A 21752-nucleotide genomic window follows, 5' to 3' on the forward strand; every position below is an offset into this window, starting at 1 on the left:
ATTCTCTGCCCGTTGAAGTGGTGGAGGCTGCCTCGCTAAATATTTTTAAGAAGCGGGTTGATGGGTTTTTGATAAGAGAGGGGATTAAGGGTTATGGGGAGAGGGCGGGAAAGTGGAACTGAGCCACGACAGATCAGCCATGATCTTATTGAATGGCGGGGCAGGCTCGAAGGGCCAGATGGCCTACTCCTGCTCCTATTTCTTATGTTCTTATGTTCTTAAGTGGCTCCCCATTAAGCTAGACCATGATTTTAAAGCTCTCATTCCATGGCCTCACTCCACTCCAACTCTTAATTTCCTCCAACCCGACAACTCTCTGTGAACATCAAGTTCCTTCAATGCTGCGTCCTCAAATTCATTAGCCACACCACGTCATGGCCGTACCTGGTATACTCTCTTTAAATCTCCCTGCCTTGATACCTCCGGCGGCACAGTGGCATAGTAGTTAATGCTGCTACCTCACAGCACCAAGGACCCGGCTTAAATTCCTGCTTGGGTCATTGACTGTGGAGTTTGCATATTTTTCCCGTGTCCACGTGGGTTTCCTCCGGGTGCTCCGGTTTCTTCCCACAGTCCGAAGGACATGCCATTTTGGTGCATTGGCCATGGTAAATTCTCCCTGAGTGTACCCCAATAGACACTGGAGTATGGCGGCTAGGGGATTTTCACAGTAACTTCACTGCAGTGTTAATGTTACCCTACTTGTGACACTAATAAATAAACTTCTCTTTCTGTTGATAAACCCACCTCTTTGCATTATGATGAAGGGTCATCCAGTCTTGAAATGTTGGCTCTATTCTCCTCCCACAGATGCTGTCTGACCTGCTGAGATTTTCCAGCATTTTGCTTTTACCTCTTTGGCCAGGTTTTTTTTGGTCACCTGTCTGATATTTCCTACCAGAGCCCAATGTTAACTATTGCCTGTTGCTGGTCTTGTGAGAAGCACTGTGAGATGTTTTACTATAATAAAGGTGCTATATAAATGCAAACTGTTGTCGTGTGTTTCCAGCAATATCTGTTGCTGCCTCAGATTTCACAGGGACATTTGACGTAGGTGTGAGACAAACTCTTTTCCGGGTGATAATTGTCTGAATGATGTGAAAGGAGGGGAGATAAAATGTGTGGATACATCTGGAATTAAACTAAACTGATAATTAGCACAAGTGTTCAATTCACACAAAGAGTAACTGAATGAAAGGACCAGAAAGCTTAAAATTTATTCATTTTTTTCTCTCGTCAATTAACGAAGCCAAGTCTCTCTTTAGCCTGGAGAAGTTGACATGAATCAGAAGTAGCAGTGAGTTTGTATTACAGAGCTGACTTTGCAAACTTTTATAAAGGTGACCTTGCTTGCTGAAACTTCCCCGATATCTGAGGAAGCTGAGCATTGGGGCTGTGTTTGTGCTAACACGATGCTTGTGCAGATATGCCCTTTTAAGGGTGGCACTGTGGTTAGCACTGCCACCTCACAGCGCCAGGCATCCGGATTCAATTCCAGCCCCCGGGTGACTGTCAGTGTGGAGTTTGCACATTCTCCCCGTGTCTGCGTGGGTTTGCTCAGGGTGCTCCAGTTTCCTCCTACAGTCCGAAGATGTGCGGGTTAGGTTGATTGGCCATGCTAAATTGATCCTAGTGTCCGGGAGCTAGTAGGGTAAATATATGGGGTAATGGGGATATGGCCTGGGTGGGATTGTAGTCGGTCCAGGTTCGATGGACCAAATACACTGTAAGGTTTCTATGATGACCAAGATGCACTTCAATTATACATTTCAAATTCCTTGGATCCTCATAGGCCTGAGATTTTAATTTTTGATGAAAAATAAAAGAATGTGTTTTCAAATTAAAACGATAGTGGTCATCTATTTGGTAAGGTGGCAAATCTCTCTGTAATCTCATCATTTTCTCAATATTGAAACTTCAGCAGGCTTACATACAAAACAATTCAAAAACACTTACTGATCAATTTCAAAGCCTTCAGGCGCTGAAAATACAATCCTCAAACTCAGCCTATATTGAGAGAGGTTATTGGGAGAGCTCATTCGTAACCTCGATGGTAAAGAATCTAATAGAACACGGAGATCTAGTAAAAATGGAATCTACAAATTCATGAAATTTGAGTACAATTATCGAATGTGCTTTTCCTGCCTTGCTCATGTGCAAATTGTGCTAGTGCCAGAGAATCGTGGGGCAGGGGCCATAGCAAGGGCATGGACTAGATTAGCATATTTAAATACTCATTTAAATATACAGGGTCTATTTGCAGCCGGATTCTCCCGGCTCCTGGAATTCTCCAACCCTTGGGCGCAGAGGGAACCCGGCATGAATCACCACTGGTCTCCATAAATGGAAACCAGACGTGATGGCTACACTGGGGACCTCAGAAGCCATTTAAGCCCCCAGATGACTGGGGAAATGGCTGAGTAGTGCCCTGGCGCTGCCACTTGTCACCCAGGCAGTGCCAAACTGGCACTTGGAGTGTGGTGACTAGGGGATTTTCACAGTAACTTCATTGCAGTGTTAATGCAAGCCTATTTGTGAAACTGATAAATAAAGTTTACTGCGACTTTGTTTAGGATCACTTATTTGGGCGACAAAAAAAATCTTTGACATGTTCATTGTGAATAATTTTCTTTGTGGTCTTGCCAAATTCAGAGCTTTGCATTTGTAATTCTGCTATTTCTCGGCGGTCATCTGCTTGGGAATCATAGCCAGAGTTTGAGACTGGTGTAGGCTTTGAGGGTTTTCTGATGATCAGTAAAACCTACGTATTTTAACGTTTAATTCAGTGTTTCAAATGAAACCAGTCACAGTTGATGCTGAGGCTATTAATAGTATCGGATACAAGGGACAAAGATTGTGCATCATTTTGAGGAATTAAAAGAAACACAAAATCTATGGCATAGTCAGTGTGTCTGGTATCTATGGGAACGCAGATATTTCTAGATGAAAGAAGAACAAGGTCCATCTAGTTTGCCTTCTGCCATCCTGGCAGTAGAATTATATTATAACAGTGATGGAATTGTTTACTATTTGTTACAATCAATTTCTAACTATTAGTCTACAACAGATCCGGATATGACAGGCTGGATTGCCATTCCAGAGATGGGTAGCAGGAGTTGGGATATTTCCCGATTTGGTGTATCTGCCTTGGGAGAAAGTGCCTACAAAGTTGGGACTTTCATCCCGGGGAAGGGTGCAGACGCTAACTGGAGTCAGGCCCACCTCCCTTGGAAACAGGATGTAGCCACAGAGGCTGCTGGCTTTGAGGCTGGGTGGCTTCACAGGCCTGACTCAATACTCTGGGACTTTCCCCCAGTTGAAATAAAAACAACCAAAACCGAAACAGGCCTTCAGCCCTCCTACTACAGACTTCCACATTTGACCAACTCAATCACCATGCCCTCTCCGTGCCTACTCATGCCACTGCATGCCCCTCCACCCACCCCATTGGCCTCCTCATAGTCTCCAGGTCAACCCATTAGCACTTCAGTAGCCTGTTACCCACTCTCCACCCCATACTGAACCAATGAATCATATAGTGAAATAAGAGATGTGCAAAAAATTGTTAAAAGACTGGTCATCCCTTCTGAACTTTCTGGCAAAGACCTCCTTTTAATACAGCCCTATACAAGTGTCAATCAACCAACCCTTTAAGGTATCAATAGCAGAAACTACAAGCATTTGTGAGCACCTCATTCTACGTTCTTGGCCGAAAGCCCAGACATTTATTAATCTCTTAAAACAGCTGCTCCCAAGGGAATGCATCACTTATCTGGCAGCTTCCTCAGATCTATTTCTCAATTGTTTATGTTCATTTACACAAGATAAAGAGGTGTCAAGTTCCTGTGAGTGATATTTTAAACGGGCAGTTTGTTGATACTTTTAAAGGGCTACAGTAAAAGGTGTTCTTTGTGAGAAGGCCTGGATTAAAAGAGTGGTCTCTTGAAACTTTCTCACAGATGACATTTTTGTCATAGTGTTCATTGGTTCTGTACCGAGTGCATACCGAGTAAATGGGCTTTAAACTGCCATAGGTTATCACTGAGGATCTTTATTGGTGGGTGGAGGGGCATAGATTGGCATGGGTAAGAGCTTTTGTTTGTCCTTAAAAACGTTCCCTCTGCAAAACCAAGGGTCATAACACTTCCTGTGAACCATGGCTTATTGAAAAGCTGGACTGACACCACAATAATTTCAGTGGGCTAGGAGATGCCTGCCCCCACAATGGAGCTAGTTCAGAGTGGCACAATGGTTAGCACTGTTGCGACACAGCTCCAGAGACATGGGTACAATTCCCAGCTTGGGTCACTGTCAGTGTGGAGTTTGCATGTTCTCCCTGTGTCTGCATGGGTTTCCTCCAGATGCTCCTCCCACAGTCCAAAGATGCGTGGGTTAGGTGCATTGGCCATGCTAAATTGCCCCTAGAGCCCTGGGATGCATAGGTTAGAGGGATTAGCGGAATAAATATGTGGGGTTACGGGATAAGGCCTAGGGGGGGATTGCTATCAGTGCAGATTTGATGGGCTGAATGGCACTGTAAGAATTCCATGACTCTAGAGTATGGGCTCACAACCCACTCCAATCAGCCTGCACCATTATCCTATGCTGATCAAGATTTGGGTGACACTGGATTGCAGTCAGGAATCCCAGAATCAAGTTTTTTAAAAGACTCCCTGGGTGGGATTTTCCGGCTGCACTTGCTGCAAGTTCGGAAAATCCTGTCCGAGGTCAATGGACCTTTGCATGGTCCATGCCCTGCCCGCTACAATTCCCATGGTGGGTGGGACAATTAAAATCCCACCACCCCCCCGACTCTGCAAAGTACTGATCAGAGGGAACCCCTTGCCTCTTAATAGAAAACATGGGCGATCATAATTCCTCCCTAACCATCCGGCACATCACATTTCATAGAAATATAGAAGATAGGAGCAGGAGGAGATCATTTAGCCCTTTGAGCCTTCTCTGTCATTGATCAAGATTGTGGCTGATCGTTCAACTCCCGCTTTTTCTCCATAACCTTTCATCCCATTTGCCCCAAGTGCTATATCCAGCCGCCTCTTGAATACATTCAATGTTTTGACACCAACACTTCCTGTGGTGATGAATTCCACAGGCTCACCACTCTTTGGGTGAAGAAATATCTCCTCATCTCCGTCCTAAATGGTCTACCCAATATCCTCAGACGGTGACCCCTGGTCCTGGACACCTCCACATTGGGAACATCCTCCCTGTACCTACCCTGTCTTGTCCTATTAGAATTTTACAACTATGAGATTTCCCCCCTTTCCCCCTCTCCCACTCATCTGAACTCCAGCAAAAACAATCCTAATCTAGACAATTTCTTCTCATACATCAGTCCCGGCATCCCCGGAATCAGCCTGGTAAACATTCACTGCACTCCCTCAAGAGCAAGAACGTACATGGCCAATTCGAGAGCATGTACCCCCATTGCTAAAGACTGTACCAGGGAGTGGGTTTCCTGCTAACACCTGTTGGTTGCACCCTGCCCTCTGTGTGGATCCCTTACCAGTTGCAGAATGTTTTTTAACAAGTTCAGACCTGTAAACATCCACAGGAGGAAGGAAGCTGGGAGATTGTACAAATTTGCTTTGGGCTGAGCACCGGGCACATCTTCCAGCAAGTTGAAAGGATTGTGGAGACTGGGTCGAGGAGGGTAACAAGCTTGGGTGGTCCCACCCACATGCTTCGGTAAGCATCAAAAATCCCAAGGCATTATTGAGAGAAGAGCTTCCCCATGACATGAAGTGGGGAGTGGGGAGTGGAGAGGGAGGAGGGGTGGGTGGGGGGGGGTGAAGGTGGGGGTGAGAGGCAGGGGGTGGAGCATAAATAAACTGGGAGTTCAGGGTTGACACGGTGGCACAGTGGTTAACACTACTGCAACACTTACAGCGCCAGGAACCTGGGTTTAATTCTGGCCTCGGGTGTGGCGTTTGCAAGTTCTCCCCATGTCTACTTGGGTTTCCTCTGGGTGCTCCAGTTTCCTCCCACACTCCAAAGCTGTGCAGGTTAGGTGGATTGGTCATGCTAAATTGATCCTTAGTGTCAGGTGGAATAGCAGGGTAAATATATGGGATTCTGGGGATTGGGCCTAGGTGGGATTGTTGTTGGTGCAGACTTGATGGGTCAAATGGCCTCCTTCTTCACTGTAGGGATTTTTAGACAGTAAGAAGTTTCACAACACCAGATTAAAGTCTAACAGGTTTATTTGGTAACAGAAACTTTTGGAGCATCGTTTCTTCTTCAGGTGAGTGAGGAGTTGTGTTCACAAACAGGGCATATCATCATGGAATCATAGATCCCTACAGTGCAGAAGGAGGCCATTTGACCCATCAAGTCTGCACTGACCACAATTCCACCCAGCCCCTATCCTCTTAGCCCCACCCTTTTGGTGTGTGGGAGGAAACCGGAGCACCCAGAGGAAACCCACGCAGACACGGGGAGAACGTGCAAACTGCACACAGACAGTGAGCTAAGCCAGGAATTGAACCCAGGTCCTGATACTATGAGGCAGCAGTGCTAACCACTGAGCCACAGTGCTGCCCATATATAGATACAAACACAATTTACAAGATAATGGTTGGAATGTGAGTCTTTACAGGTAATCAAATCTTAAAGGTACAGACAATGTGCGTGGAGAGGGAGTTAAGCACAGTTAAAGTGATGTGTATTGTCTCTAGCCAAGACAGTCAGTGAGATTTTGCAAGCCCAGACAAGTCGTGGGGGTTACAGATGGTGTGACATGAACCTAAGATGGTGGTTGAGGCTGTCCTCATGTGTGCGGAACTTGACTATCAGTTTCTACTCAGTATGTTATGAAGGCTGCCTTGGAGAACGCTGACCCAAAGATCAGAGGCTGAATGCCCGTGACTGCTGAACTGTTCGCCAACAGGAAGAGAACACTCCTGCCTGGTGATGGTCGAGCGGTGTTCATTCATCCATTGTCATAGCGTCTGCATGGTCTCCCCAGTGTACCATTCCTTGGGACATCCTTTTTTATCAGGTAGACAACATTGGCCAAGTCGCAAGAGTACGTACCATGCACTTGGTGGATGGTGTTCTCATATGAGATCTTGGCATCCGTGTCGATGATCTGGCATGTCTTGCAGATGTTGCTGTGGCAGGGTTATGGGCTGTCGTGATCACTATTCTCCAGAGGACTGGGTAGTTTGCTACGGACAATGGTCTGTTTGAGATTGTGCGGATGTTTGAAGGAAAGAAGTGGGGGTGTGGGGATGGCCCTGGCGAGATGTTCGTCTTCATCAATGACATGTTGAAGACTCCGGAGAAGATGTTGTAGCTTCTCCGCTCCGAGGAAGTACTGGACGACGAAGGGTGTTCTGTCCACCGTATCCCGTGTTCGTCTTCTGAGGAGGTCGGTGTGGTTTTTCGCAGTGACGCATCGGAACTGTCGATCGGTGAGTCAAGCACCATATCCTGTTCTTATGAGGGCATCTTTCAGCGTCTGTAGGTGTCTATTGCAATCCTCATCTGAGCAGATCCTGTGGAGGATTTGTCCATAGGGAAAGGCTTCTTTAACGTGTTTAGAGTGGAAGCTGGAAAAATGGAGCATCGTGAGGTTATCTATGGGCTTGCGGTACAGTGAAGTGCTGAGGTGACCATCCTTAATGGAGATGTGTGTCACAGAATGCAACCGATTGCGGAGAATAGTCCATGGTGAGTCTGATGGTGGGATGGAACTTGCTGATGCATCATATAGTTGTTTCAATGATTGTTCACCATGAGTCCATAGGAAGAAAATGTCATCGATGTATCTAGTGTATAGAATCGGTTGAAAGACTTGTTCGAACCTCAATCGGGGTCTTGGGTTCATGTCACACTACCTGTAACTCCCACAACTTGCCTGGGCTTGCAAAATCTCACTAACTATCCTGGCTGAAGACAATACACACCTCTTTAACCTGTGCTTAACCCTCTTACCACTCGCATTATTTAAGACTTGATTACCTGTAATGACTCACATTCCAACCATTATTTTGTAAATTGAGTTTGTGTCTATATATGTCCTGTTTGTGAACACAACTCCTCATTTACCTGAAAGACACTCTGAAAGCTTGTGCTACCAAATAAACCTGTTGGACTTTAACCTGGTGTTGTGAGACTTCACCCCAGTCCAATGCTGGCATCTCCATATCAGGGATTTTATGATTTGGGGGAATGACTTTACCCAGAGAGTGGTTAGAATGTGGAACTAGCTATCACAGTTGAAGCAAATAGCACAGATGAATTTAGTGGGAAGGTAGATAGACACATGAGAGGGCTAAGAAAGAGATGGTGAAGGGATTAGCTGAAAGTGGGATTAATATGAAGCATAGTCACTCCTGGCATGGAGCTGCTGGAACTCTGGGCTCTGTTTCTGTGCTCAACACTGTATACATTGCCTCCTACTGCTTGTCATTTCCAATTTCTTCAAACTGTCAGTCAACAATGAAAACATGCAGATGTTGTCAATGTTGTGTCACTGAGGAGCTATATTAGCATTGACAGGCACCCTTGGGTAGTGCTTATTTTTCAGAACATCCGTCTTCTTCGATAATTAATCAATAATACACAGAGTGAACTGGAATGGCTCTGGAGCTGAACCCTGTGGGACCACAAATAACCACTTCCAGCCATTCTGAAAAGCTGCCCAGAACTCCTATCCTCTGTTTTCCCCTTAAAGTCTGAAAGACGTGCTGGTTATGTGCATCGGCCATGCTAAACTCTCCCTCAGTGTGCCTGAACAGGCGATGGAGTGTAGCGACTAGGGGACTTTCACAGTAACTTCCTGTAAGCCTACTTGTGTAATAAACTTTAAACTTTAAAGCAGCTTTTAGTCCAACTTGCTTCAATCATCTCAATTTTATACTCCTTCACTTTTTCCAAATGACTCCTCAGCATCAACTTTCTGCAAGCCTGTGTACACTGCAACCACTGCATTCCCCTCCATTGTATCCCCATCTCTTCAAATAATGCAATCAAGTTTCTCCGGCATGATCTTCATTTCTGAAACCAGTCATCTTGGAATTAGCTTCCCCTCAACTAAATACTTAGTAATTTAATTTTCAATTAAAAATGCCAAAATTACCCCTTCTGTAGATGTTAAATTAACTGGCTTATTTCTTTGACCTAAGTTGTGTAGATGAAAGATTACTGGTGAGTAGCAGTTGGAATGAAGTCCAGTATCTCAAATACCAGTAACAGAACATCGCATCTAATACGCAAGGGTCTTTCCAGGAGGAAATGAAAAAGTGACACAACTCATGACATTCACAAACAGAATGATGGACATTTAGTATTCCCTGGAATTTAGAATTTGGGGGTTGATTTGACTAAAGGTTTCAGGATAATTAAGAGGAACTATGAGATTGAGAGAAATGATTTCTGCAGATTGGGTAATCTAGTCCAAAAAAAAAATCAGAACCAGCCATTCCACAATGTTCAGTTGTTCACTTGTTCAGTTTTGGTCACCCTGTTATAGGAGTGTTCCCTTCCAGTCGGGGAACACTTCAGCAGTCATGGGCATTCAGCCTCTGATCTTTGGGTAAGCATTCTCCAAGGCAGCCTTCAAGACACACGACAACGCAGAATCGCTGAGCAGAAACTGATAGCCAAGTTCCGTATGCATAAGGATGGCCTCAACTGGGATCTTGGCTTCATGTCACACTACATATAACCCCACCATTTGGCCTGGCCTTGCAAAATCCTACTAACTGCCCTGGCTTGAGACCTCTTTAACCTGTGATTGTCCTTCTCTCCACTTGCACTGTCTGTACCCGTAAGGACTTGATTACCTGTAAAGAGTTGCATGCCAACCCTTCTTCACATTCTAATCCGTAATTATCTTGCAATTATGTCTCTGTCTATATATGCCGTGTTTATGAACCTACCTCTCTACTCACCTGATGAAAGAGCAGTGCTCCGAAAACTCGTGGTTCCAAATAAACCTGTTGGACTTTAACCTGGTGTTGAGACTTCTTACTGTCATAGGAAAGACATTGATAAACTGGAAAGAGTGCAAAGAAAATATACGAGGATGTTGCCTGGACTCGAGGGCCTGAGTTATAGGGAGCAGTTGGCCAGGCTAGGATTTTATACCTTGGAACATAGGAGGATGAGGGGCAACCTTTTTGAGATGTATAAAATCATGAGCAGCGTAGATAGAATGAACACTGGGGGAATTTTCACAACTCGCCTGCTGTGGGAATTGTAGAATTGTAGCAGGCTGGGGATGGGGGGGAGCGGGGGGAACCATAGAAAGAGCCATTGACTTTGGGTGAGATCTTCCGGTTTTGGGTCGGGCACAGCTAGAAAATCCTGGCCATAATCTTTTTCCTAGGGAAGGGAAATTGAAAACTGGAGGACATAGGTTTAAAGGTCAGAGGGGAAAGATTTCAAAGGGACCTGAGGGGTAACTTCTTCATGCAGAGGGTGGTGTGTATATGGAATGATCTGCCAGGGAAAGTGGTTGAGGCAGGTTCAATAGTAACATTTAGAAAGCGTTTGGATAAGTAGATGGATGGGGAAGGTTTAGAGGGATATGGGCCAAATGCAGGAAAGTGGGACAAGCTGGCGGGGCACCATGGACTGGTTGGGCTGAAGGGCCTGTTTGCATGCTGTACTGCTCTATGAATCTATTGCAAGAGCAAACACTAATACCGAAAGAAAATATTGCAGGAAACCAGGGAAAAGCGCTGAAAATGCCCAGCAGGTCAGGCAGCATCTGTGACGAGAAGCAAAATTTAATGTTGCTGAGAGTTTCCAGTTTTCTGTTTTTATTCCAAGCGTGAAGTTGGGATTCATTGTGATACACAAAGAATAATTCTCTTCTGCAAATAGCTGAGGTCAACTGTGAATTGTTAATCAAAAGATTTTACGGACTATCCGGGACAAAAGCATGTTTACATTGTTAGGTCATGGATCACATTAAAGGTTGGAACATCCTCATGGGTTTAAATGGCCAATACTCCTGTTCATTTGATCCTATCTCAAATAAATGCTCCCAAATGACAGGCGAGTAACAATTCGAATGAAGTCTAAAAGCTCAAAGAACAGCAACAGAACAGGGGTTTGAGATTAGTTCCAGAAAGAGATGAGGAAGTGACACAACTCATAATATCCACAAGCAGACTGATGTACCTTTAGCATTCCCTGGAATTTAGAGGGTGGCACACCTATATCCTCCACTTACACTTCCCACTGCCTCGGAAAAGCAGCCAGCATAATCAAGAATCCCACGCACCCTGTATATTCTCTCTTCCACCTTCTTCCATTGGGAACAAGATACAAAAGTCTGAGATCACATACCAACCGGCTCAAGAACAGCTTCTTCCCTTTTGCCAACAGACAATCTAGTTATGACTGTAACACTATATTTTTGCACTCTCTCCTTTCTTTCTCCCCATGTCGTCTATGAATGGTATGCTTTGTCTGTATAGCGCGCAAGAAACAATACTTTCCACTGCATCCTAATACATGTGAGAATAATAAATCAACCAAATCAAATCTAACTATACCAAATAGATCATAAGAAATCAACGTCCCCAAATGATTAATTCTAAAATAATCGTTTTAAATCAGCAACACTGAATAACAGAGTGGAAGTGCCTTTTCAAGCCAATATCTTACCTTGCTGGAGAATCTCCATTCTCATCGAACCATACTTCCTCACCAGAGACCCCAATGAATGAAGTCTTGATCAGAAATTGGAGTAACTTTTTGCCATCGACAGGCTTCATTGCGTCACAGAGTCCGGAATGCCCTGGGCAGAGGGCTTTGTGCATGTCGTGCAAGCCGTGGGCCATGGCGTAGATGGCATTGATGATGAAACCCATCTTGCTGTCTTGTACGTAATTTTCTGCTAAGCTTTCATTTCCTGCAGGAGAGGAACAGGCTCCCATCAGTGATTCACGCTGCAATTTTACTCGACGATGTTGCTACTTTTAATCGGCACCCCCATTAAAGAGTAAAAGGGAAGACAAGGTAAATTAGAAAGGAATGATCCGGGAATGCCTGGTCTGTCATTGGCAATTTCACAGATGGATTCCATTTGGTTCTGGGCGTTCTTTTGTGGCTTAAGGTAATTACTCCTTCACAATGCATTATTCCACCCTTCATCACAAACTAATAGATTCTATTAGCGTTAACATACTTCAGTCTATGGAGACAGGCAGACAGAGTCAACTGGAGAAAGAGAAAAGGGTGAGTACAACACTGAGAAAGATGCTGTATGAAATAGCATTGCCTGATTTACATCATACTGGGAACCACTGCTTATTTCCTGTGTTAGCCACAGACATGTTCTATTGGATATAAGGAAAGATGAGAAATGCTTGCGACATTATTCCCAGTTCCTGTTGTCTCAAAAGAGTGTTTATCAGGAGACATACACGTGCAGGCATGTGTGGCATCTCAGTATTCAGCGAACACAATGAGGAATTCTCTGGTTGTTCACTCTGGTGGGATTCTCCAATCAGCACACCCTTGCTCGTGGGTTTCCTGACAGTGTGGGATGATATCAATGGGAACTCCCATTGACAGTGGCGGGACTGGAGAACCCCATTGCTAGCAAATAACGCGCCACCTCCTGCCAGCGGGAAACATACGGAGAACCTCACCCAGGCAGTTTCACTCTTCTAGCTCACTGGGTCGGTCTGTATAGTTAACGGGCAGGAATGGTAGTGATAAAGGGGATGACAGGGACCACTGGTTTTGAGTTTTTAAATATTCTTTTCTCAGTGTTGCAAAGCCAATATGTTGTAAAGCCAATGTGTAGATTCTGTCTCCCAGCTAGCTCCAAAAAAAAATTCAAACTGAATCCAATTAATGGTCCCCATGAAAGAGACAGACTAGGTTGTACAAGGACTGTTGATAGGAGTGTCCAGGTGGACATCCATTGTAAACCTGAAACTTCTCATAAGGAGGTTTAACCCCCCTGTTCAGGGAGAACTGCTGCTGGAATTCTGCTAAAACTCCTTCAGGAGGATCCATGAATATGCAGAATTCAGGAGAATCAACTTTACCAGAATAGTGAAACGTGGAACTTGCTACCATGTGGAGTGACAGGGGCAAATAACATTGATAAGGGTGTTATTGCTGATATAGAATAGAATCCCTACAGTGCAGGAACCCATCGAGTCTGCACCGAACACAATCTCACCCAGGCCCTATTCCTGTAACCCCATATATTTACCCTGCCAATCCCCTGACACTAGTGTCAACTTAGCACGGCCAATCAAACTGACCCACACATCTTTGGTGTGTGGGAGGAAACCGGAGCACCCAGAGGAAACCCACGCAGACATGGGGAGAACGTGCAAACTCCACACAGACAACTACCCAAGGCCAGAATTGAACCCGGGTCCCTGGCATTGTGAGGCAGCAGTGCCGTCCCTATGCCATAGGAGACACAGAACAGTTACGATTGCATTATTCAAGCATATGTAGGGAGAGAACAGTTTCAGAGAAAAGGTCTCTGAGGCAGACTCTGGTGTTTACAGGACAGCTACACATATTTATACCATGCTTTGCACACGCAGAGACTTTATCTAAATTTCAACCTAACAATACGTACAGGTTTTAACAAAACGGGCTCATCTTGCATTAGACATGTACTTACCCTTTCATCCATTGCAGAGTCTGTCAACTTATCTTGGTATGCCTACCCCGATCTCTAACACTGTTCTTGCTGTCTGACTCTAAGGGTGCAGTGACCTTAGTGGCTGTTCACACCACACTCCCGCTGCAGTGAGGTGAGAGAATTTGGCGCCCAGTCAAATCTCCGTTCACTGCAGCAGGATGGGAAAGTCCGACTGGCGTGAACGGTGGTAAGATTCTGACCTAGAACTTTGTTATCGCTGAAGCTCATGCAGTCTTGTGAGGTGATAAGCGTAGCTGGAAATCACGCTGATTTTAAATTGTAAGAGGGTCAATTGCTATCGAAACGTGTTCGATGATAACCTAGATAATAACGGGAAAGGCTGGTTCTCTGTAGCAAAGGGATCTATAAGCATTTTCCATTATTTTCTTGTTAATTCTTAAACTTCACTACATAATTATATTAAAATCTCAATCTTTATCATTTATTTTCCCTCAACAGGGAGAACCTTGATAAATACACAAGTAAGGAATGAATCGAAGGATATGCTAATAAGATTAGGTAAAGTTGGATGGGAGGAGGCTTGTGTGGAGCATGAACACTTACATACATTGAATTAGTTGGAAGCACGGTGACACAATGGTTAGCACTGCTGTCTCACAGCACCAGGGTTCAATTCAGAGCTTGGGTCACTGTCTGTGTGGCATCTGCACATTCTCAGTTTCCTCCTACACTCTGAAGATGTGCAGGGTAGGTGGATTGGCCATGCTAAATTGCCGCTTAGTGTCCAAAGATGTGCAGGCTAGGTGGATTGACCATGCTAAATACACGAGATTATGGGGACAGAATGAGGCTGGGCTTGGGTAAGATGCTCTTTCGGAGAGTTGGTGCAAACCCAATGGGCTGAATGGCCTCTTTCTGCACTGTACGGATTCTATGATCCATGTCCCTGCTATAAATATTATGAAATTATATATAATTCACTCAGGTTCTTTCAGATTGTTAAAATCTGAATTGCTTTGTGTAGAAATGAATGTCAAGTCGTTTGATCATTTGGAGGCTGAAACCAAGATAGATCGGAGAGAGAAGTAAAGACAGGATGACAATAGAAAGTAAATTACATGCAGAGCTGTTCCAGTTGCTAGCTCTGTGATTCATTGCGTTATATTTTCTGACTGACGGTAATGTTCCCTATCTCTCAGACCTGGCTTTTTGTATAACACTGTCTGCATCGCTGTGTTTCCCCTTCATTTGAAATTCACCGTGGCCAATTTTGATAGAAGGAGCAAATTATGGCGGGGGTGGGGAGGGGGGGTGGGAATGGTCAGTTACAGCTGTGTAAGATTACACAGTGAGAAACTACACTCCAGTCCCAGATTTCCTATTTCAGTAATTGCAGGATGCCAGCCATTGCGCTGTTCACCAAATGTCACAGTAAAACATCAATAAGTAAATCTTCCATTTTCATCAGAACAGGAGGTATTCAGTCAACCTGCTGTTCTGTTTTGCCATTCAGTTAAATCTTGACTGGTCAACATTTTTAACTACATTTACCCACCTTGCTTCTACAACACTTAATACCCTTTCTTCAACCAAAGCCCATCGATCACAATCTTTAAAATTTGTATTAACACCCCAGCGTCCACAGTCCTGTGAGGGAGAGAATTTCAGACTTTCACTCACTTTGATGGGCGGCACGGTGGCACAGTGGTTAACACTGCTGCCTCACTCTGCCCGGGACCCGAGTTCAATTCCAGCCTTGGGTGACTGTCTGTGCGGAGTTTGCACATTCTCCCCGTGTTGGCGTGGGTTTCCTTCAGGTGCTCCGGTTTCCTCCCACAGTCCAAAGGTTAGGTAGATTGGCCGTGCTAAATTACCCGAGTGTCAGAGAGATTAGCAGGGTAAATACGTGGGGTTACCAGGAACATGTCTGGGTGTGATTGCTGTGGGTGTAGGCTCGATGGGCCGAATGGCTTCCTTCTGTACTGTAGGGGCTCTATGATTTTATTCTTCCTGATTTCCCTCGTGAATGGACAGTTGCTAGTTTTAAGATTCTGCAACCCGCAACCCACCCGCCCCCACCCCGCACCCCCCCCAACCCCCACACACACATCCCCGTCCCCTGTCCTGCACTCTCCCACCAAAGGAAATAGCTTATCAATATCTACCCTATTGTACCCATTTAACATAGTCAAGCTGGCAATGAAATCATCTTCCAACATTACAAAACTGAAGAGAATAAAAACCTTACCCAACGATTGTTAATTTTATATTTGTAACTTGGAGTGGAAAGGGTGAATTGAGGTTGTGCAAACTAGCCTGACGTGATGACAGAATGAGAGGCTCTGCAAAATGAGGCTTATGAAAATGTATCTTATATTGTTACATTCTTCTATTCAACCTAAACGTGTCAATCATACAAAAAGGATTGCAGAAACAATAATCTGGTTCTTCATTTGAAGGTGAGACTATAGACAAATATTGTAACTAGGAGGTTAACTAGGAGATTCCTACTGCCTGGTGATTAGGCTCAATACAAGTCATGCGACTAATTGGCTGGGATTTTACGATCTCCCTTGGGCGAGGCTTGTAAAATCCCACCCAAAGCTAAGAGATAATTCTGTCTTGCACACCTCGCCAGCCCGGTCATATTCCAGCCATTGTGGTTTGAGATAGTACTAATTGACAGCTGCTTAAAGGTACATATTCATCATATCACAACAACCCCCTTTTTTCCTAAGCTAAAGGCTTACCTTCAAAGAATCAAGCTATTTGCATAACAGCAAAGAGAAAACAATATTGTACCTGAATAAAACTTGGTGCAAAGCAATACGTTTGCAAGCCTCTGAAATGCATCAAGGGTTAGTTTATCCATCCAGACTTAATTGCAAAGACTCTTTACTGGAGTTTGCAGCACCTTTTCACAATGCTGGTTAGGTGTGCTTTGCTTGTGTTGCACCTTCGACCATGTTCTGTCCGCAGTCGGGTTATTCAGTATTTCTGGTTGTGGTATTATTCTGATGTCGCAACTGTTTCACCATTTGGTGTCTGCACTTAATATAACCTTGCTTCTGGGCCTACTCTGAGGATTGCTGCTGGATCCCATGTACCTTCAGTTAGGTGTTGCACTCGAATGTCCTGTCCTGTTGGGTAATTCATCACCCGCGTGTTGGGCATGGACATCTTTCATCTTCCCCTGTTGTTCAAGTAATGCATCACAGCACTCCTGGGAGTATCAATGCGTGATGACAGAGGGAGATTTGCCTGCTGAATAGTAATTGGTTCCGCAGTGTGATAAAGTGCACATGTTCGGAATCTGTATACATACTTGGTTCAAATTGTGCCGTGTAGCGTGTGATCTTCTCCCAGTGTGAGCAGAAAATTTCTAATGATTCTCCTTGTGGTCTTTGTTATTGTATCGATGGTACCGTGGATGGTGACCAGGGACTGGTCCTTGCACATCGATAGGTCTGTGATCTCTAGCCCCCGTGGCACCCAGAACATAAAGTCTCTGGGTGACTAGGATGGTTTGTTGTAGTGATACTTGTGTGTAATAGATCTCAGGGGTGGAAGCTCTAGCCATTGTATGCAGTGAGTATGACATTGGTTGATCGAATCATCACTTGCCATTTCTGTGGCAAGGGTGTTTGCACCTGAACCACTACCCAGTATTGCATAAAGTTTATGCTGATCCTTCATCTGTGGATATATAATATAGATGGTTGCAAAGCCTTCTCTGTTTATTGACAGTCTGATCATCCTCAAACTCTGCACGTATAGCTTGGCTAGACATTTTGTGCATCTTATCTGGACACTGTTTAGTATGCAGTCTATGTTGGTTCGAATGTTGTATCTGTATAGCCTCTTGTTGAAGCTTCTTATAGAGTCCATAGAATCACTCCAGTGCAGAAAGAGCCATTCAGCCCATCACGCTTGTACCAACTCCCCAAAAGACCATCAAACCCAGGTCCATTCCCTTGCCTTATCCCACTAACCCTGTGCGCTTACCATGGCTAAACCACCCAACTGGCACATCTTTTGGACACTATGGGGCAATTTACCATGACCAATCCACCTAACCTGTACCTGTAACCCAGATTGTGGGAGGAAACCGGAGTAACTGGAGGAAACCCACACAGACACGGGGAGAACTCCACACTGACAGTCACCTAAGGCTAGAATTGAACCAGAGGTCCCAGTGCTGTGAGGCAGCAGTGCTAACCAGACTTTGAGCCACTTGTTTTGGCCTTTTGCTTTCTGTACTGCTGCTTCCAATGTTCTCTGGTGCCAAATGTTTTGTGTATGGTGTTAAAAGCTAGACAATTTCTGGGTTCATGTGTGAGGCCACATTACCTGCATTGGCTAGTCTTCATTTGCTATCGTGTCGATGGTGGACACATTACATATAGCCTATAGACTTTGTCTAGCCATTAGTTAGGCTTCCTATTTGCATCTGCTTTGCGGTAGTGATTCCATGCTGTAACCTGTGGGTTTGTCAGAGGTATTTTTGGAACACTTACATCAGGGTAGATGCTATCATGAGTTCAATAACTCTTGTTGGCTAGCTCTGATGTCATCATACCCCTTATCTCCGTATCGAGTTATGAATTGATCAACAGTCTCTGTAGGTTGTTGCCCAAATGAACATGAATTCCAGATGGTGTATTCAAAAGTTGAGTTCCACTTAACAAGATGCTTTTCAAGCATTGGCCATATTTTACCTGAATTTTTATGTTAGCTGTCAGAGAGGTCTTTTTTGCATTAATTTATGAAATGTGGGCATTGTTGGCTTTAGCCAGCATTTATTGTCCATCCCTAATTGCCCCTGAGAAGGTGGTGGTGAGCTGCCTTTAGGAACCATTGCAGCCTCTGAGGGATAGGTACATTCACAGTGCTGTTAGGGAGGGAATTCTGGGATTTTGACCTAGTGACAGTGAAAGAACGCCAATGTATTTCCAAGTCAGGATGATGAGTGGCTTGGAGGGGAATCCAGGTGGTGATGTTCCCATGTGACTGTTTCCCTTGTCCTTCTAGATGGTAGTGGTGGTGAGTTTGGAAGATGCTGTCTATGGAGCCTTGATGAGTTCTTGCAGTGCATCTTGTAGATGATACACATGGCTGTCACTGCTCATCAGAGGTGGAGGGAGTGAATGTTTGTGGATAGGGTGCCAAATAAGTGGGCTGTTTTGTCCTGGACAGTATCGAGCTTCTTGAGTGTTGTTGGAGCTGCACTTCTCCAGACAAATGGAGGGTATTCCACCATGCTCCTGACTTGTGTCTTTGTGATGGTGCATAATTTGGCGTGTCTTGCTACACTCTCACCAACTTTTACAGATGTACCATAGAAAGCATTCTTTCTGTATCACTGCTTGATATGGCTCCTGCTCTGTCCAAAACCGTAAGAAACTACAAAGGGCCGTGAACGAAGCCCAGTCCACCACACAAACCAGCCACCCATCCATTGACTCCATCTACATTTCTCCCTGCCTCAGAAAAGGACCCGATGCACCCCAGACATTCTCTCTTCCACCTTCTTCCATCAGGAAAAAGATGCAAAAGTTTGAGGATACGTACCAACCAATTCAAGAACACTTCTTCCCTGCTGCCATCAGACTTTGGAATGGATCTACCTCGTATTAAGCTGATCTTTCTTTGCACCCTAGCTATGACTGTAACATGACATCCTGCACCCTCTCCTTTCCTTCTCCCTGAATGCTAAACATTGTCTGTATGGTGTGCAACCAACAATATTTTTCACTGTATGCTAATCTATGTGACAATAATCAATCAAATCAGCTTTGGGAGTGTCAGAAGGTAAGTCCCAGGATGTTGAGAGTGGGGGAATTCAGCGATGATAATGCCATTGAATACCAAGGGGACAATGGTTAGATTGTTGGAGATGGTAATTGTCTGGCATTTGCCATATGCCACCTGTCAGCAAAAGGCTGGATGTTGTCCAGGGCTTGCTGCATTTGTATATGGACTACTCGGGTATCAGATGCATTCAGTCTGTGGAGCTTATAACAATTATAATTTTATTGCTAGTTTGGAAACATTAAGTTCCAGGAAACACAAAGTGGTGTGTCAACAGAACAAAGTAAACTCAGATAGAAGCTGCCTTCCAGTTGAGTACTGGAAATTATATGGCCATCTGCTGCTTTTTTAAATGATTTTTAATGCTATCTGTAACATCTGATAAATATTCAAGCTTTTTTTTAGCTCCCTGTGTTGCAGTATTCAAGGTGGCCACCACCTTAGCTGGCCATAGGTTGCTCCTTGACTGCAATGGTGACACTGTTGGGTTGTGTTTTTCCAGGTTTTGCTCAAGTTCCACCCAGAAAACAATGATTTTTTTTGCTGCAGGTACATGTTACTAGCTTCAGAAGTAAGATTCAACCAAAAAAAAATCTTTTCAGACATCATTTGGCTGTTAGGAGCTGTCACTGATGCATTCTTCTCCCCAGCCTGTGGTGTTTTAACATCCTCTTGACTTCCTGTAGGGGCAGTAAGCAGGAAAACGGAGGCTGGAATTCTCGAATATTGTACCAGTGAGAACAGTGAACTTGGCGCTCAGCCAAATCTCAGTGGGACTGGGGAATCCCAGCTGCAGATGAGGTCAGAGAATCCTGGCCAGAGTCTTTCCTGTCTGTGGGTTCTGTTTAAAGTTAGACTTCATGGAGTCAGCTATCTCATTTCCGTTCCCTCTTTAATTTTGCAGGAGGTTGACTTGTACTAGTTAAGTTGTCCCAAATGGAACAATCTTCCCAGGATTTGATGCTGGCTGGCCAGAATAAGGTGCAACAGTGTCCCAGCATGAAGGTCCAGTATGCAGGATCCATATATACAGCTGCAGAATCACTCACACACAGTGGGTTCTTTCGAGGTGTTTCACTTCCACGTCAGATCTTCTGCCGTATGTCAAAGGAATGGGGCCCATATACTTTCAGACAAATCTTCAAACAGCGTGCCGTACACCTTACATTCTTTGATTCAATGTAAACATACCAATCGCGGAACAAGGAGTAATTAAATAATAATCTATGTTCTTTGAAGATAAAGACTATATACAAATAGTTTTAATTAGTATTATAAAGTAATCAATGATACCCAATGATAAGATTGGAATATGTAATGACTTTAATCAGGCAATTGAGGTGGGCCTGTTAGAATATGAACTCCCTGATTAAGGGCCAAATGGATGGGCCAGTCAGGGAGCCTCTTGCTTTATATTTAACCAGGAGTGTCAGTTCGTCTGGGACTCCGAGTGCAGACTGCAAACTGAAAGCACTCTGTACGCTGTTCTTAGACTTGTACGTAAAGGGATTTTGTTGAAGGGACTTCTGCCTCTGAGGACTTATTACAGAATCTGTTACAATGCGACAAATGGTAACATGCTGTGAGGGGCAGCTGACCAGCTGACCCGGTAGACAATGTAACCAATGGCAAAATAATGTGGCAATCAGCTGACCCAGTATAAATAGAAAGCAGATGGGATTGCAGGGTTTGTGTGGTGCAGGGCGTGGGCTGAGTATTGGTGCAATGAAGTTTCATTGTTAAACCTTTTTCTTTGATTTACTTTGTGAAGTTAGTTCTTTTATTGCTTGCAACTGAGGTATCCTTACTACCAGCTGAACAATTAGGGGGCTAATTGTACATTCTGACTCCTACCATCTGCTGTAGATTGAAAACAAGTCATGAGACAAATACGTCATCCTGTGTTGAGGTGACAGTGATTGACAGCAGTGAAAGACATGCTTCATTAAAGACACATCTCTATCAGATCACAACATTACTGCTAGTTTGCTTCACATTGGTAGCACCTCTAAGTTCAAGCCCTACTCTTGAGCACTGAAGTCCACACACCAGTGCCAGCACAATTGGAGGTGCTGTCTTTCAGATATAGTGTTAAATAAAGGCCTCATCTGGATGCAAAAGATCCATCTCGATAATTAAATTGCAGGAAGAAGGCTCTCCCGGTGTTTTTGACAACATTTCCCCCCTCAACCTACATCACAAAAATGGTTATAATATCAAAGCAAACAGAAAGAGGAAAATGCTGGAAAATCTTGGCAGGTTTGACAGTATCTATGGAGAGAGAATAGAACCAATGTTGAGTCAGGATGACTCTTCATCAAGA

General features: G+C 44.4%; 1 protein-coding gene across 1 annotated transcript in view; it reads right to left on the minus strand.

Annotated features, from left to right (window-relative positions):
- The window catches only part of LOC145350544 (metabotropic glutamate receptor 1-like), a 220770-nt gene that overhangs the window by 36194 nt on the left and 162824 nt on the right, over positions 1-21752 (minus strand). Inside the window, exon 4 of the mRNA XM_080199744.1 lies at positions 11647-11893. Within this exon, the coding sequence (XP_080055870.1) occupies positions 11647-11893 (247 nt within the window). The remainder of the gene's footprint in view (positions 1-11646; positions 11894-21752) is intronic.

This window comes from Carcharhinus amblyrhynchos, chromosome 12, assembly GCF_965287045.1.
Source record: "Carcharhinus amblyrhynchos chromosome 12, sCarAmb.v2.hapA, whole genome shotgun sequence".
NCBI lineage: Eukaryota > Metazoa > Chordata > Chondrichthyes > Carcharhiniformes > Carcharhinidae > Carcharhinus > Carcharhinus amblyrhynchos.